Source organism: Nyctibius grandis, chromosome 17, assembly GCF_013368605.1.
Source record: "Nyctibius grandis isolate bNycGra1 chromosome 17, bNycGra1.pri, whole genome shotgun sequence".
Taxonomy (NCBI): domain Eukaryota; kingdom Metazoa; phylum Chordata; class Aves; order Nyctibiiformes; family Nyctibiidae; genus Nyctibius; species Nyctibius grandis.
The window spans coordinates 4538104-4556114 of record NC_090674.1 but is presented as its reverse complement, the minus strand read 5'-3'; the positions used below and the strand labels follow the sequence as shown (position 1 = coordinate 4556114).

General features: G+C 40.7%; 1 protein-coding gene across 2 annotated transcripts in view; it reads left to right on the top strand.

Moving 5' to 3' along the window:
* The first annotated feature begins 889 nt into the window (after positions 1 to 889).
* The window catches only part of KIF1B (kinesin family member 1B), an 88740-nt gene continuing 71618 nt past the window's right edge, over positions 890 to 18011 (top strand). The window contains exons 1-2 of one of the 2 annotated variants that reach the window (XM_068415222.1): positions 890 to 1238; positions 6646 to 6832. In XM_068415222.1, the coding sequence (XP_068271323.1) occupies positions 6727 to 6832 (106 nt within the window). In that variant the 5' untranslated portion in view covers positions 890 to 1238; positions 6646 to 6726. The remainder of the gene's footprint in view (positions 1239 to 6645; positions 6833 to 18011) is intronic. The other variant, XM_068415221.1, reaches the window with a different exon arrangement.

Sequence of the window (18011 nt, the reverse complement as noted above, 5' to 3'; positions counted from 1 at the left end):
CAAACACTAGAAATGATCAAAGTACTAATGGAAAGAAGGAACTTTGGAGCTGAAGTTATTGCCACAAAAATATTTTTTTCCTATGAGAATATGCACGAAATTATTGGAAGTACAAGAGCTGATACTACACCATTTACCAAAACAATTTAATCACTTACATAAAAACACATTACGAGATCTAAAAAAAATACCGTAGGCTGCTCAAAAAAACGGTCTGAAGAGGGAAAAGGGAAAATTAATCCCTGCCCTCTGAACTACCATCGTTAGGCCTCGTTCAGGACTCCAAACCCTACTGAATCCCACTGGAGTTGGGCGGGAGTTGGCGAATTCACCGCTTCACCCCCCCTTTCGGCGGTCAGGCTCGCCTCCCCGCTCACGGGCCCCTCGACTCGGAGCCGCCAACCAGCCGCGTACATTGAAAGGCTTTTTTTAGCCACAAGTGCCCGATTTCGCCTCACGTCTTTGGTAACGACGCGCGCCGCTCCCTGGCGCGCAGCGGAGGCCGCCTCAGCCTCGGGGGCGCGCACGCACACAGCACGACGAAGCAGTGAGGCCAGAGGTGTCCTCGTGCCGCTCGCTATAGGTTAAAAGAGGGATGACGCCTGTTCCGTCCCGAGTTCTGATTGGCTGACGATGGAGAAGAACCGATTCCCCCAATCCTCGAGGCTCGGCGGAGGGATTCACTCAGGGAGGAGTGCGCGTCGTGATTGCAGGCGGGCATCTCTGAGCTGTGATTGGTGCGTGCCTGTGTCAGCCTGTGATTGGCACGGCGAGAGGCGGGCACACGCCGATTTTACGGCTGTCGATTGGTGAACTGCAGGGAGAAGGGCGCATAGGCGTGCGGCTATTGGCGGGACGGACGTTCCTCGCCCTGCGGAGGCGGGTTCGGGCGCAGAGCCCCGCCGTCCTGTCAGTGTGGGAGCGGCGCTGTGGGGAGCGCGTCGCTGCGCTTGTTCTTCCCGGCGCGGCCTTTCTCTTTCCTCCCTCCCCCTTTCTCCCCTCCCTCCTTCCCTCCCTCGCCCTTCCCGCTTCCGTCCTGCTCCTCTCCTGGCGGCGGGGGCGGGGGGGGTCTCCCAGCCTCGGTGGAGGCGGCGAAGCGTGATGGCGATGGCCGGACTCTTCTCTTTTCTCCGCCCCGCGCTGCGCTGCTTCGCCGGCCCCGCCGCCTTCCCCAGCTGCTGACGGCGCCGGCGGCCCCGCGCTGCCCGCGTTCTGCGGATACCCCCGCCCGTCCCCAGGTGAGGGGCGGCTTGCGCTGAGGAGCTCGGCCCGCCGGCGGCGGTCGGTGGGGGAGCGGGGGGAGGCGAGCAGGGGAACGGCTCGGTGCCGGGGCGGGGGGTGGGGTGGATGCCGTAATGCGGGGGGGGAGGCGGGGGCTGCTGGTTTACGTAGCTGTTCGGCGGGGGGAACGTGGGGGGGCGCCACGGGTGGGACGGGGCCTGGGAAGCGGCGCGGGGGAAGGGGGGGTGTTGGCGGGGCAGGGTGTCCCGGCGCTGTCAGGGCAGCGGCACAAGGGCGTGGGACCCGGCTCGGCGTTTCCTCGCCCGCATCTGCCTGATGCGCGTACTCGTCCCCCGGGACGCGTCCTTCCCCTTTCCCCCAGGCGCTCCGAGCCATGGCGGTGCGGCCCTTCCCGTCCTTTTCCTCGTCTGCATCCAGCCCGCGGTGTGGGTCGCGAATATCGCCGCGGTTCGCTGTCCTTTTCCTCCTTTCTAGCTCAGATGAGGTGGCAGCGATAATTGCTCGTTCAGGAGGGAGGCATAGTCCCTCAAGCAGCCGGAAGATGCAGGAATGTATAAAGGATTGCGGTTTTCAGGGCGGTTTTTGTGGCCCTGTAGGTGGTGGATCTGTCCCTGGACTCAGTACAGCACAATTACCGAGGCAGCCATGTTGGGATGATGATCTGACAATCCTCTGAGCTCAGTCAGGAGGCAGGCGTCAGGAGACAGGATGACAGGCCTGGTAGTTTTGGGGTCATTGGCAGAATATGGGTATTAAACCGAGACTGGAATTCACCAGAAGCGGGTGATGAATTTGTATTTGTTCTCTGAAATTTAAAATACGTTCATACTGAATTTTGAAGTATATTTCTCTTCGCTTCCAGCTCCTTCTTAGCTCAGTTCTTTTTGTCATTGCACAATCCAGTACGTTGGTGTGTTGATAAATAGCCATATGTTTATATGATCAGATTTTCAGTGGGTCGCCAAGTTCTGTACCGCTGTTTTATCTGGCACCTTCACTTGGTACAAAGATAGCAATTCATAGGGTGTGAGTTCAGCTGACATATCAGACTGTCAGCACTACCTGATCCTTACTGGAGGACCTAAAATTGGATTCGCTGTGGTCCCCTTGTTCATAAACCCCTGCTGCTCTGAACAGCTGTTTTGCTAACTTTCCATATACTAATCTCTATCCTTGTTCATTTTCTTTCTTTAGAGCTGTTGTACTGATTAAGTTACAAGCAGTTTTTTTGTTTAAAAGAGCACATTCTTTGGTAGCCCTGCCTATGCATAATGACACAATGGCTGGATATGTTAATTAAAAATGATGCTTCTTCATTTGTGATGTGTGTTGGGTTTTTGTTTTTTTTTTTGAATGTAGAGAGGCAGATTCTGAATATTGTTTTTGTAACCACTTTGAACTGGTTGCAAACTTCTTTGAATATATAAATAACAATTTGACTCTAAATCCCTACTCTACTTGTAACTTTATTAAAAAAATAGCAGTATGTTCCGTATTTTGACATTGCATAAAAACTGGTTTGCCAGAACTTTCAAATATGTCCAAGGATCCAAGTCATAATGAACAGCTTGTTGCTTGTTTCTTGAAATATTGTTGTGAAAGACCAAATCTAGTTAGAAGTGCTTTGAGACCATGAAGGGTGATTGACCAACATCGTTGGGTTTGTCAGCTTGAATAACAGAAAACAGACAAGGTATTTAGATGACTTGTTTAATGACACACCACACTTTAATATTAAAACCTCACTGTGTGACTTAGAGGGTGGATGGTGCATATCTTTTAATAACAGTTTAAAATAAGTGTAAAGTTAATATGTAGGATTTGGTTTTGTGCTGATAGAGCTCACTAACCAACTCAGATATTATCTACCACCTGTTTTAAAGCTGGTGGCATATCACGTCAAAGACTCGGGCACGCAGTTCCCTTCTTTACTTGGTTCCTGACTGGGTTCATACAGACTGAACGTTAAAAAATACACAGCTAGCAGACTCTTTCCAAGACGTTAGGAGAACGCCATCCATGCTAGAATGAATCAGCCTTCTAAGCCTATAATGAACATATAAAAGAGAGCTGCTTTTTTTAAAAAAAAAGATAGTTCTTCTAAATCTGTGACACAGACTGTATTGCACACTTTGTTTTGCTCTGTTGCAGGTTACGTCTCGTAGACAACTCTGTAGACAACAGCGTTTTGTAGTAGTGAGTGATACTACTGGGAAATGTGAACCCTGAAAAACCAGTTGCAATTTATTATCTCTGATGCCATGCAACTTGGTCTCATTCTGTAAGATGAGGGCAATGCTGCCTTTATAAAGTGTTACAGCCAGTTAAAGTTGCTGAGAAGTAGAAAAAAAAACCCTCAAAACCCCAACAAGTTAAATGTATGGGAAGCTTGGAAAAATGAATCGGTTTTGGTTAATTTTCTTATTAAGGAAGATTACATCTTGCATAGTGAGATGGTGTTCAAAACATCTGAAGTCCTTGTGCAACTACAAGTAGGCATTTTGCTTACTTCAGCTATGAAAAGTAGCAGAGTTGAGAATGAATGAGATTTAAAATTACACCACATTTAGTTTTCTACGAGCACAGAAGTTAGGGTTGGGAAAAGTCGGTAATTGCAGAAGTCCAGCAGTTAAATTTTTATGCTGTTGTAGGTGATTTTGTGACCTGTTCTGTAAGAATTTCTTCACAGCTATGTTTCAAACAAGGCTATCATTTAGCTGTGCATATGGAGTCTCTGGCATGTGCTTTTCATGCTTTCTTGTTGTGAATATGCTGTTCAGGGGTACTCAAGACTTCTTTTAAGTAGATGATTCTTTCACTGCATCTTCTGTTTGCTAGTTCCCTAGATATACTAATTACTGTAGAAATTAATGTAGTACTCTGAGAGGTATTTATATGAAAACAGCAGAAAAAAAGTCTTTGTGTGTGGGGCTCTTCAGTAAGAAGGGAAAATAAGCTCCCTATATTTCATAAATAATATTATAAGAACACATTGGTTGTATTTTTGTTTTCTTAAAAAAAAATTCCCTTCATTAATGGCCTTACCTTTATTCATTGGTCCATGTGGGATGCTGACAAAATTGTTTTTCACGTTAATATGGATAGATGGGGAAAAGAAAGATGAGAGCCACTAAGCCACTGTCAGGAGGAGTTTCTGTGATGTGCTACACCCTATGCAAATTCCACCTACTTGTCTTTTTCTGCAATCAGAAAGTAAACCATGTCACTGTGAGCTTGATAATAACAGGTTTTGCACTTGATGGATTTCTTAAATTCTCTTTCAGAAACAGAATGCTGAGTGGCCATGTACAGTGACATTCCTGTTTTCTAGCAGCAATATTCAGGGTCAGTTGAATAATTCTACTGGGATGTATCAGGATTAGTCTTGGCACTTAGCTTTCGTGTGAGGGCACAGGTACTTGTGCAAGGGTCATGTGAAGAAGGGAGAGCAAAAATTCCACATGGTCGATACTCAGGAAGAAGGTTATAATGAAGCTACATGTTTGATACATTGTTATACAAAAAAGTAGGCACCTCTGAGCAAGAGGGAATGAAGCAGTCCTCTGAAACAACCCAGAATCTCTGTTAAACTCGGAAGATCACAGGAATTAATTCCCATTACTTCTTTGCTCTATTCTATGCTTAAGTTTTAAGTAAAACTTATTAAAATTCTATGCTAACCTAAAGTTGACTGTGTGGCTGTCTCATGAATCATTTCTGTACCAGTTTGCTGTGCCACTGATATTGAAGTTCAGTTGGCTTGTTCCTAAAGACATTCCTATTCTTGTAGTCGGGTGAGATACCTCAGGTACCTGCTAAAATAAGGAATGCTTTAAATTACTGCTTCTACTTGGTGGGGCAATTTAATTTCTGCCTTCACGATGTGATGGCATTAATGAAGTAATGTAGTGTTATTAAAAACTTTTTGCACTGTGTGAAGGTGTGTCATAACTTGAATTAGGCATGTACAAGTATTTTTACCATCTGTAAAACTTACTTTAGAGCTGAAATGCTTCTGCTTTAGATGTGCTAGTAAGTTTTGTCCTTTTGTGGCGCTGTGATTACAACCCTGAAATGAGCATTTTGTTGGACGTGTGGTGTATAGATAACCATAAAAGAAGATGTCAAGATTTCCGGGCCAGGCATGGTGACTTGTGCAGGGTAGAGTTCTGCCCATGTTAACACAGATTCAAGATAGAAATGACTGCATTGAGTCAGACCAAAGGTTCATCTAGCCCCAAATCCTGTCTTCAGCAGTGGCTGTAGCAGGGATGTAGAACACAAGGATAAATCAACCATGTAATCATGTGTTCTCAGTATAATCTTCCAGGTTCAGAGAGTCTGTGGCATGGAGGCTTTCCTAGCCAGGGGTGGTAGCTTTTTACTAGACCTTGATGGCTTTTTCTTTGAATCTATCTTACTGCTCTTTGAGTCTGTTTAACTTCAGTACTGATGGTATCCTCTGGCAATAAGTTAAACGGCTTAATTGTAGACCAACTGAAAAACTTTCTTCTAATGGAAAAGGTTGGTCAAGGACAATACAATTGGATCAATCTTTATTAACCCTACATTTCAATACTTTCTCAGACATGCCTTGAAGTTTGGATTGTGGGTATCCTGGCTAGTTCCCTATCAGCTAAAGTGCTCCATCATTTGGATGTGGTAGGATTTGAACAAGTATTTGGATAACGAAGATGAATTTGTTGGTGAACATTTATTGAAGATAGATAGTAATATTTACCATAAAGGCAATAATTTTTGATTCCTCTTCTTCCTTATAGTGTGTCCTTTAATCACTAGATAGACAAGTAGTTAATGAGTTTTTATTACCTTTGAGAAGAGGACTTTCCCAGGACTGCAAAGGGTTCTTTAATGTTGTTGGGCACACCCTTTTCTCTGGAATGGTGTGTGTTGAAAGTCAATGTGATATGGCCTGTCACATGGTGTTAGTTTTAATATTGTTGCTAATGTATTGTGCCAGCAAGGGTTGACAGCTAGAGAACCTGGATATGTAGTATATGGTAGTTAGCTCATGCTGAAATCTAAGTAGTTGTATCTTCACTGCTAAAATTCTCTTTGTTAGGTTAAGCCTAAGACACGTTGCAACCAGGTCTTCATTTCTGTGTTGGTTTCCGTACTCTCTGGGCAGAAAACCAAGTAATGAAAACAAATCTGTATACTTCAGAAGAATTGCTTGAGATGACAGAAACTTTTGACTAGGGAGACAGTGTACAGGTGCTCTTAAGTGTATTTCCAGTTCTGTCTTTGAAGTGACAGCTTGGTGAGGGGGGAGGGTGAGTGCAGAGCAGAAATTGAAGTTATCAAACAACTTTGAACCTTCCTAATTTTATCAACATCTTCAATGCACTAGTGTAAATAACTAAATTATATTTTTCTCTTTAGAAAACACCAGCAAGAAGGATAACTTGAAACACTTGTGACCCCTTCACTTTCAATTTCTTGACTGCACTACAAGCAACCAGAATGTCGGGGGCTTCAGTGAAGGTGGCTGTTCGGGTCCGGCCCTTCAATTCCCGAGAAACCAGCAAAGAATCCAAATGTATCATCCAGATGCAAGGCAATTCAACCAGTAAGTTTATTTTAGTCTCGTAAGAGCGTTTTTCTTTCTCCTCTCCCTTCCTGCTTAATCCTCTTCTTTTTGTTGGACTAAACTGAGTACTGTGTACATTATATCATCTAGAATTTTTCTCCTTCTTGTCTGAAGCTGTCATTACCAACTGGATTGTCTCTGAATTTGACTAGAAAGTCTAAATCACGAGTACCTTGATTTTGATATGGTTGTTTATGGTGTTTGCTTGTGGCGAGTTAAGAATTCTGCAGTAAGATTAGAATACCAAAGTGAAAACCTTTTTGTTAACTTCAGGGTGTGGGAGTATCATATGGACTGACAGATAGGGATACGTTGCGGACAACCACGTGATAGTTGTTGTAGTATAACTCCTCTTTGGGTCTGGTGCTTTAGTGCTTGGTGTGCTGCTTCTACAGTCTCTGCCTTTGTTAGGAGCATAATTTGAGTGAGAAAGCTGAGAGGAAAGGGATGTCAAGGCAAAAGACACTGGTTCTGTTTTTGAATGCTAGAGCTGCACTACAAAGACGCATTTTCAAGAAACTACATCAGCTTTCAAAAGGAGAAAAATACTTCCTGATTTATCTAGTTGGAAATTTCTTTACAGCTTTTGCTATATTTTGTGCTCTGGAAATGCTCTAATCTGTAGCCTTCTATTTGAGTCCTATGGCTCTGATACAAGATCGGTGGTAGGACAGATGGTCAGGTTTAAGTCATCAGAGGCCATTACAGAATGTGGGAAAGGAATCATCAGTTGAAATAGTTACACATTCTTACAATCTGGGGGATATTTTTTCTCTCTATTTCCCTCTTAGAGGAGAAATATAGACGAAAGCAATAGACAGAGGAGTAATTTTGCTTGTTGAACAAAAGAGGTTCATATAATAAAAGATATGAAAAAGGCATTGTTTGGTGGGGAAAAAACCTGAGCAGAAATCATTTCTTTAAAGAATCTTCTTAATGAAGTTGTCTGACACACATAACTTCAAGCTGAAATTCTTCTGGTATGCTTTTAGGCTACATGTTAGGTTTGGGGGCATAAGTATTTCTATTTCTGCCAAGGATTCTTTCTTTTTCATGATCCCTCAGTCTTTGCAGGCTCACAGTTATGTTATTGAACTACTCATTATTAAAATCTGAACTTGTTGGCTAGAAGCTTACTACAGAAAGTGACATTAATGTATCTGACTCTCGTATCTGATGCAGCAAAAATAAAGGGAATTCAGTAGTAATTCTAGCCTATGGAGTTCCTGCTTCATACCTTCAAATGTTATTTGAAGGTTATTTCTTCATTTGTGCACTGATCAAGTTCACAGGAGGCAAATCTGAGAGGCTGGTGATATTTTGGGTAGTGACTATTTTAAGCCTCCAAGACAGTTAAAGTTCCCTTATCGTGGAATTAAAGCCGAATGGGCTATTGTGATGAACAGGATTGATGGGACAGTGTGAAGTCTGATAGCCAAGAAGGGATTTTGACTGTTGCTTGGTCTTCAATTCTTCATGTATTGGTTGGCCAAATTATTCTGTGAATCCTTGGTGGGTCCCGAGTTTAAACTTTGTCCAAGTCTGAGTTTTACAAATGTATTGGCTGATAGAGGCAGAGACTACATTATAGTGAAACAGAGGCCAATTGCTTAGGGTTATTTTAGGGAAACTGTATGGACATGTAGATAATAAAGTGTATCACAGGTGTACTCCATTTATGTTTTTTAAATGAAAAGTTAGTGGGCTCTGAGGACTTTTCATATTGATCCCTAGGGTGATCCCTCTGTTAGCAGTCCTTGCTATCCGTTGGCTTGGTGATACCCAATATATTTTTTGTTTCATATTCTGCTTATTACAGAATATTTTCAAGTGAAACTTGATATCAGTGGACTTTTAAGTTGCTTTTTGTGGTGGTGGTTTATTGATAAAATCCTACCTAATACTGAAACTTCTGAAATAACACTTCCGTCTCTTCCTCTGAGATAACTGTTTAATTTTGTCAGTCTTTAAATTAATTTGAAAATTTATCTGCTTTAATATTTTCTTTAAATTACTGGATAGGTGGTTTATCGTGCTCCAGGTCAAACTCACAAGCAGCTTTTTGAAATTAATAATTCAGGAATAGATCATGGCTGTCAGCATATCTTGATTGAGTATATTTTGTCTTTTCCTGCTTTTTCACTTTTTTTGTTCGTAATGATTTACACCAATACCTCTTACCCATGATGTATTAATTACTTGCTGCCTGTCCACTTCATTAATTACTGTTTTTGTGGTGAGTGGGAAATAGATTCTGCTGTGTAATAGCTGGCATGAAAGCTGAGCTATAGATCTGACAGTATTTTGTGTGTCAGTAGTTCTTGTGCTCATTCTTGTATCAGGTTTTGAAATGTAACATATAAACAATGTTGGCAGCTGCTGCCTTGGATTACTGGAATGAAAAGCTAAGCTATTCTGTGCCTAAAGACTTCCCTAGTGTTGTGGTTTTCCTGTGTTTTTTTGTTTGTGCTTTTTTTTTGTGGAATTGATTTGATAATCCTGTTAATAAATAATGCGTACATTAAAAAAAAATGAAAATGAAGCAGAGGTTCAAGCTAGTAGCTGCAAGACAGCATTTAGACATTCATCACTAGCAAAGAGTCCATCTAGTTCATTCTTTTAAAAAGATAATAAGTATGTAGAAAACTAAACTAATGAAGCAGGGAAATGAGGGAGTATCCTACTTGGAATATGTCCTCTGCGATTGATGTTACATTAATTGTGCACTAGATGAATGAAAATAGGTTTTAGCATCTTGTGGGTGCCAGTGACAGAGTAAAACAAAGCTCTCAGACTGTAGTTCATCTGAGATTATTGTATATTCTGGTTTGCCACGAACCACAGTAATGTAGAAATGCACCTGCACAGTCTGTTATCTTGAAAGATGTGAGTGCAACTAGATCCTCGGGTTGGGACTGAAAATTAGCTGTTTAGATTTTAACTCAGTAATAGTCTTTGTGGCTGGTAATGTTGGAAGGTTCTTTCATGGACTGCTTAAGGTGTTGGGTGTTTAATGAAAATAGGCACAGTGGAGCATTCCTATCTGCCAGTAACAATAGTCACAGCTGCTGCTGTAGACATATGGCAGTTGGGTTCTCAAGATGGCATCCTTGGCATGAGAAAACTTCATAAGGCATTCTGGAGTTAATTGGTAGAGGTGGAGGAAAAAAATGTTTTTCTTCTAATGTTTGTTTGTTTGTTTGTTTGTTTTTTCTCTAAGGTTTATAAACCTCTGGTCTAAACCTAAATATTTAAATAAAAAAATTAATAGAGAAACATCTAATTGGAGTTCCTTTTCTGTTTGTTTTTTTTTTTTTCTCTAATTTTTTTTTCTTTTAAGATGTGTCCTGCTTTATGCCGTTGTTCTGGAGCAAAATAAAAATGGGTGGGAAAGCAGGACTTAACTTAAAAGGCTTTTGATTTATGGTGTGTTTGTCTGAATTGGTGATATTTGAAATATAATATAAAATTGCTGATATTTGAAAAATAATACAAAAGTCAAAACTGTTGAAAGGTTCATAGAGCAAGGTAATGTCATCAGTAATACAGCCAATACTTTATTGGTATACATTGACAGGGGATATTGTTAAATTTTGCCTTTTTTCATTGTCATGTGGCTCTGAAAAGTAGTAACCTCTTTCAAAGAAGCTTAAAGGGGGGAAAAAAAAGTATGGTTTGTTCATCTTTTTCTTTCTGATCTAATTTTTAACTGTTTTCTGAATGAAAAGAACGGAAAACACACTGAATGGAAAAGAAGCCCTGTTGTGTGTGTATGCTTTTCCTTTTTTTTTTCCTTTTTTTTAAAAGTGTTTCCAATTTTTTATGCTTGCATCTTACATGATGAGGTTGTCTTGGGAAAATAAATGGAAGTGGAGTAAAGTCACTTAGCCCCTACACTGATTTTCTGTTCTGTAAATTCTCGTAACTGGTTACAACTAAATGTTTGTCCTACTAAGTGTTTTGTACTACGTTGCATTTGTGGTAGGTGTGTTATCAAAACAGGCTATTTTATGGGAAGATAAGTTGTGTGTCATGTGGAGGATGCATGAATTGTCTTGCAGTTGAGGTTGAATTGGGAATTGGTTTGAAGGAGAAGTCAAAGAAGCCACAGTAGTAGAGATTACCCCAGTAGTTCTAATGGCTGTCCTGCTACTAATTACTACATTTGTTGCAAGTCCTGTAACAGGCAAGAGAAGGCTTGAATACAAATGAAAGCAGGGGGTGAAGGGAGATACTGTTTTATCCGCCTTGAAGCAGGGAACATGTGAGGAAAGAATTCAGCTCAACTCCAAGTGCTTGAGCTGACTGCATACATAGACCTGATGTGCATCTTCTGCAATAGGACGTTTTCAGGTAATCTGGTGACAGCAGAAGTTTTGGAATGGTTTTGGTTCAGCTTTCCAGATAGGTAGAACAGTATGGTTCGACTAGCTCCTGCTTGGTGCAAAGCCTGCTGGCATGCTGTTCTCCCTGAACACCAGCTGTAGAGATGGTATTTATAGCGCTTGGATCTGTAAGAGCAGCTGAGGATGAGAGCGGCTTTCTAGCAGCTTCTGTGAGCAAGCGTTTGCCTTGCTCTGGTGCTGTTGAGCCTAACTCCCTCCCCCATCCAACCTTTCTCCCAGTACGGGACTGAAATTCCACAGTGGGGAGAGAATCCGGTTGAATTCCAAGTGAGCTGTTCTTAGCTTCTACTTGGTTTCCTTCCCTTTTAATGATTTGAAAAATGCAAGCAATGCTTTGAAAAGAAAGCACTGCTTTACAAGCTGGAAGTGTCCATTTCCCTTCATTTATCTCTTGTAATAACAACCCTGAAAGTCTGTCTTATAAAAACAGTATAGCCATATATCTGATTGCAACGTACGCCTAGGAAAGAAGCCTGTATTAAATGTGTCTTTGGGGTGTTATTCACGTTCCAACAAATAAAGAATGCCTGCTCCACCCTGCTCTCAGTGACAAACGTGTTCTCATTGTTGTCATTCCAGTCTACAGATGGCGCAGATATATTTTCCAGACCCATGCATTTTAAGAGACTGGATATTTAATGTTCATTTGGTCTTGTGGAGTCAATTGTGAAAGCCCCAGATCTTTTATATTGGTTAAATTGATTATTCAGACATCATAAAATAAAACTACTGCTTATATTGATTCAAATAGAGTTTGAAGAAGGCACAGAGAAGAATTATTTGGTATAATGGAATGTTACCCCTTCCAAAATTCTGTCTAGACTAGCATGTTTTTTGGAAGTTTCAGTCTATTCCTTTACCAATGATTAATGAGAACAAAGCTGAAGACACGCAGTGCCTTTTTTTGCTGGCTGTTATCTCTTAGTATGTGTTGGCATTTGGTAGGAATGTGCGCTCTGTGTAGGTTACTGCTGCCACTGGGAGAACTATTGAGGCTGGTGTGAAGCCTCTTCCGTGAGATGAAACCTCATTTTATTTCGTACGTAGAAATTAAAGAGGCTTTGTGCCTTCAGCGTTGGCAGACGTGGTAGCAATATGGGAATGGAAGATGGGAACGTCAGAAAGCAGATGGTATTGCACAGATGATGGAAGTTCAGTTTCTCCAGTTCTGTACCTGACTTTCACCATTATTAGGTTTTATTTCTGACTGGTAATTGATAGTTTGGTGTTTTTTTCGTGTGTGTTTTTGTTTGTTTTTTTTTTTTTTAATATTAATCTATCAGTCTGTCTGCTCCCCCAGCACAGACTGTATATCGGCTAATCCCAGGATTTAGCCCAAGTTAATTCTGCCTGCTGGTGTTTATCTGAAGGGCAAACTGCAGTTAGCCAGTTCTTCACTGGAGCACCCCACAGGGACTAATATGTGGCATGTCTGATGGCAGGATGCCTTGTAATATGAGTCTGATCGCTAACAGAGGTGGAGCTGTTGAATCTAGTGACTTGACTTTAAATGAGGAATAAGAGAATAATTTAAATTCTTACCTCTCGTGTGCTTTGCGCTCCATCTCTCTATTCCAAGAGCTTATTAGAAAGAATTGCTTCTCTCCCCAGATACTGAACTGCAGATAACTTCTAACCTGCAAAATTTGTGACATGGTGAGGAGCAGTGCTGACTGGGGTGAAAACAGATTAGGCTTGGACTGCAAATTCAGTGTCATCATAATCTGACATGAGATTTAAGTGGTTAAGAAGTAGTTTTGGTCATTCTTCGGGCCTGCAAAAATATTTATGTGGCTGAGCAGACGGGAGTGGAATGAGGGGGCTGATCTTGGCTAAGCTTGCTTGCTAATTTTTTTTTTTTTTTTTTCTTCTCTGTAGGTTTCCCACTGTCTGTTTACTTGGTTAGTTTTAATTGAGAATGGAAGTATAAGTCCAGAAATGAAGGCTTGAAGTGGGAATGTGTTTGTGTATGTGTTTAGGAAGGGGTGAGAAGACAGAGAATGCTGCTTCCAGTTGAAAGTATCCTAGAAGACTATAACTTTGCGTAAGCTCTCTGTTGTGCTCCACACTCTGGTTATAATTGTAAAATAAAGTGCATATTTGAGGTTTGCTTTTTTAATTTCAACAAATCAAGATTGGATTGTAAGGCAAAAAAGTTTAGATGCCCAAAATGACAATAGGAATGCAAAATAATACATATTGCAAAATAATACATATTGCAAAATGAGTACTGTTTCAGTAGTGAAGTGGTCTTTCAAAATTTGCTAATGGTTTTTGCTAAAATTAAAAACTAGCAATGAATTTGATCTCATAGATTCAAAAGGTTGAAAGTGTATGTTATTTTTGTGCTCGCTGATAAAGCAGATGGTGGATGGTATGAAAAATGTTAATTAAGGAACAAGTAGGATGGACTGCGGAAGTACCTTATTCCAAGAAATGAAGTTGCCTGTTTAAGGGCATGTTAAAATCCAACGTTTTGTGGAGATCGGTTTGTTACTGTTGATACAGCACATCTAAAATGATAATTCTTTCATTGATTGTGCTCCTGCTTTCTCCTTATCTTTTATTAGGCTGTACTGCTCCTACTATATACTTGTCCTGTACAAGGACTAATTAGTTAAAGTATGTGGGTCTTATGTAATGATACAAAATTTGAGATTATTTGGTGTGAAGAAATTTGTTTTAAAACTGTTGGTTTCCTTACCTTTTGGTCAGTGATATATAAAACTCATATGTGGTTACAGGTATCAAAAAAACCCCATCAAACTTAAACAACTAAGCAGCTAAAAAGAATTATTTAAATGATTTGAGCTTCAGAGAATATGTAGATTACTCCTGCTTAGAGGCACCTCAGATGGCATGAAGCAGCTCTGTATGGCTTACTATGTAACTGTAAGGAGAGATAAGCTTTTAAAATGCAAGCTGTGTCTTTAGGCTGGGATGGCAGTGAGTATTAAATAAACTGCTCCAAATTAAACAGTAATACTGCATAGCTGTTCACACAGTGGGATTTTATTTGAATTTTATATCAATTTATGACGTAATTACTTCTACTTATTCTATTTGGTTGCCAAGGTGGAAAACTGATGTAACTATTATGTCTTAAGGTGAAGCATATTATTCAAAATTTCTGGAAATTCATAATTCAAATAAAGAAAAGGAATAATATGGGCATTTATCTCCCTCAACCAAATCAACAATTTGTAGAGTACATTTTAAAAACGTGAATATCCCCATGCCTTTTTCTCAGCCTTCCATTCCAAAGGTAAATGATGGACATTAACTCAAACTGTGATTGCAGCTTTGATCCCGGAAGAGTTTTTAGACACTGCAGTAGGAAAATAGTATCTTCAGCTTGTTTCATCCTTTCCACATTTCTGAGTCATGTTTAACCTTTTTCAGTAGCAATGGTATAGATGGTGATTTTGTAGAATAGCCATTCCAGTTTGTTTGGTGCAGAAACCTTAACTTGTGGAAAGCTGAAAGATTCCACATGACTTAAGAAGTTGGCTCTTGGTGAAGCAAGGGGCCTGAAAAAGGGGTTGAGTTTCTCAGAAACTGGCTGCTTAACCTAACTCCAACGTTCAAAGTTGCTACAGTGCCATGCTGATGGTAACTAATTATAGCTGCAGCACAAAGCCTTAGTGTCAGTTTGCAAACAGAAGAGTTAATTGCCACATTGGACCTTTGAAATAGCAGATAAACAAATTTATTCTGTAAGATAAAAAGGCCATTAATGTGTTCCTGCTGTGATCGGCTGCCTTATTGCCTTTCTCATTTCCTGAGGCTCTGTAATTAAACCATTAGCTTGGGTACCCTGCCTCAGTCTGCTGGGGTGAGAGGAGATAGATGACGACCTATTTCATGATTCATTAATACAGTTCATCTTGGCCTTGCATAGTTTAAAAAAACAAACAAAATAACTGTAAAGCTTTTAGTGTTCTTGTGGGTATTGGAGATGTTGGAAACAGTCCTCTTACTTTTTAAATTCTATTTCCTTCCTTGTTCAGCTGAAAACACAGCTTGCTGTGTAGCACGGTGCATAAAATCAATGTTGCCCACTCAGTCTAATTTCTGCATGATCATTCCTTTTTTTTCCCAATTTGGTGTATGAACTTTTAGGATAAAGCTTACCTGTACTATAAGAAGTCTTTTAATTTCTTCAGAAATATCCATTAGCTTCCTTTAAAAGTAGCTAGATTGCATGGATTTGCTTGTCCCTCCAAAGAAGATGCCAGGTGCAAAAGACACCTTCAAGTTGGGTCAGTTACTTCAGTTTGAATTCCTGGTTTCTTAGCTGCATCACCATCTTCTTTCAGGTGTCTTATCTCACACTGTTGCATGTCTGATCACTTGGTTCAAACTCAGACCACATCAGACATGACTGATGCTAGTAACTACCCACTTGGGTAGCTCAGTGTGCCAGTCGAAGAGGGTTTCAGTCTGATTGAAATCCATTGAGGCAGTAATCTTATATTTTCTCAGTCAGTCAGCTCTGCTGGATTCATTTGTAGATAGAATTCTGTTAAACCAGTGATTCTGAAAATGGAGGCTGTAGACTCTGTGTACAGAACAGGAATGGGGATAAATAGACTTCAGGCTTGGACTAGAAGCTGAGTGAAAAGGCTGTGTCTGGATCACAGTAGTGAGGGACAGCATGCAGAGTTCCTGGCAGGCAGGAGGTTTTCTCTTACCCGTTTCTGTTGCAGTGGAAGGTTTTGGCCAGGCAGCTGCATTCCCAACCTCTGACAGAGCTGCTTTCTTGCACGTTAATCTCCCTTTCCTGATACACTTCTCAAGATATGCTTTGCAAAAACGTACATCCCAGAAAGTCGTTTTCAAAATAGTGAGCCGGACACGGAACTTAGTGCGAAGGAGCTGAGGAAAGCCTGTCTAAGAAAATAATAATAATAAAAAATGGCTTTGAAAAAAAAAATGGGGCAGAGTGGAACCACTTGCATAAATCACGTAGCCTGAACTTTACTCTTCACAAATGTGATGGATCAAATTTAGGCTTGAAGCAAGTATCCTGAAGCTGTAACGGCAAGCTTGTAGTGCCTTTCCAGACGCTAAGCCTGTTGCATAGCTAGAGATCTTGTCTTTCCTGGGTGGTCAGTGTGCCTTTATGCACAGCGAGCTGAGTGGAAAAACGAACTGTTCTTCTGATTAAGCGTTTGGCAGCTTTGCTTTCTTTTTGGAAGTGGTGGACTTTATTCCTAGAGTTTTTTTAAAAATGATTAATGGGAAGTGTGTTTTTTTCCCATCAAACCTGGTTTTGAATAATTCTGAAGTTTGTGCTGCTTGTTCTGTTTTCTGTTTCTGACACAGTAGAATTTTAGAAGGCAATTTAACTCATGTTTCCTTGGAGAGACCAAGTGCAGCTTTGCCTTGGCCAGGAGAAATGTCCTCTTTGGTTCTAAACAACAATATAAAAACAGAAAAGAAAAAGCTATTCTAAGAGGAGACAAATCAGTCATGCCATGAGGTAAATAAGTGAGGTCAAAGCTCTCTTTTGTGATTGCTTGTCTTGGTTCCCTTCACAGTTTGCCAGGCTAGGAGTTTCCCATTTCCAGGAGAGTGTTGCAAATGCAATGTACCAATAAAGGTAGTGGCTTCTCTCTTTCCCTAGTCATGGCTCCTCTCACAAGAGTAGTATCAAGAGTTTAAGTTAAAATGATTTGCTGTTGAGTTTAAGCAACAGAACGTGTATTGTCAGGAGAGAAGCTGGCAATACATTTTTTCATGTATCTGCTTTGAATTGTGTTATACAGTACATAGGAATGGGTTCTAGTACATAGGAATGGGTTCTGTTTATTGCTGCTTTTTTCTGCTTTTAATGGTTAGATTACTTTCCCTTGAACTTATAGCCCAAAACAATTGAAGAAAATAATGTTGTTCACCCCCAAAGGTTGTTACATTGAACTAATGTGGAGATGGTTTTTATTTGCACTGCTTTTTTGGGTAGAAACTTCCAGGTACAAGGCATTACTTCTTCCTTACCATTCAGAGCTTTGATATCAAATAAATGAATGAGAAGTTGTTGAATTGTAGCAGTCTGGAATACACTGAAAGGAGAGAACTGATTTTAGTTTTGGGCAGGAGAGTTGTCTTCTGGGACTTGTTATTCATTTGAACTTTAGAACTAGTTTAATAGCACGTGCTGTAGATGTACTGCTGTTTGGTCAAAACTAGTGAAGAGAAACTAAAGCTGTATATGACTGCTTAGGTTACCACTTTGTTATGTGTTGATGCCCATGTTGCTATCCAAAGCCACACGTGTTTTTGCCATTTGATACTGTACTGGTGCAAGGCATATTATTCATTGGCTTTGCATGTCTGTGAGCTTTTATAAGGCAAGAATGTCAGCACAAGGTGCATCCAAGTGAAATGGAGTTGGCCACAAGAAATAGAGTAGCAACTGTTGCTATTTGCAATGCGGACAGTGATCTTTTCTCCACTCTGTAATTTTGGACAACAGCCCTGCTCAGGGACACAGCATCTGGTAGATGAATGATTTGATTTTAATGGGGATTCTGTAACCACATTTTCAGAGGTTTCAGTGCAACTTTATTAAGTTCATGTTTGAAATGGCAAGAGATGTGGGTGTTACAATTTTTATTTATCACAGAAGGAAAGGGAGAAGCCCCCGTCTCCCAAAGCATAGCCTAACCGGCATGAATATGTGAGAAATAAGCATCCTTTGTTTAGGATGACTGGTATCAGGATGTAAATCATCCCCAGGAAGACTGTCA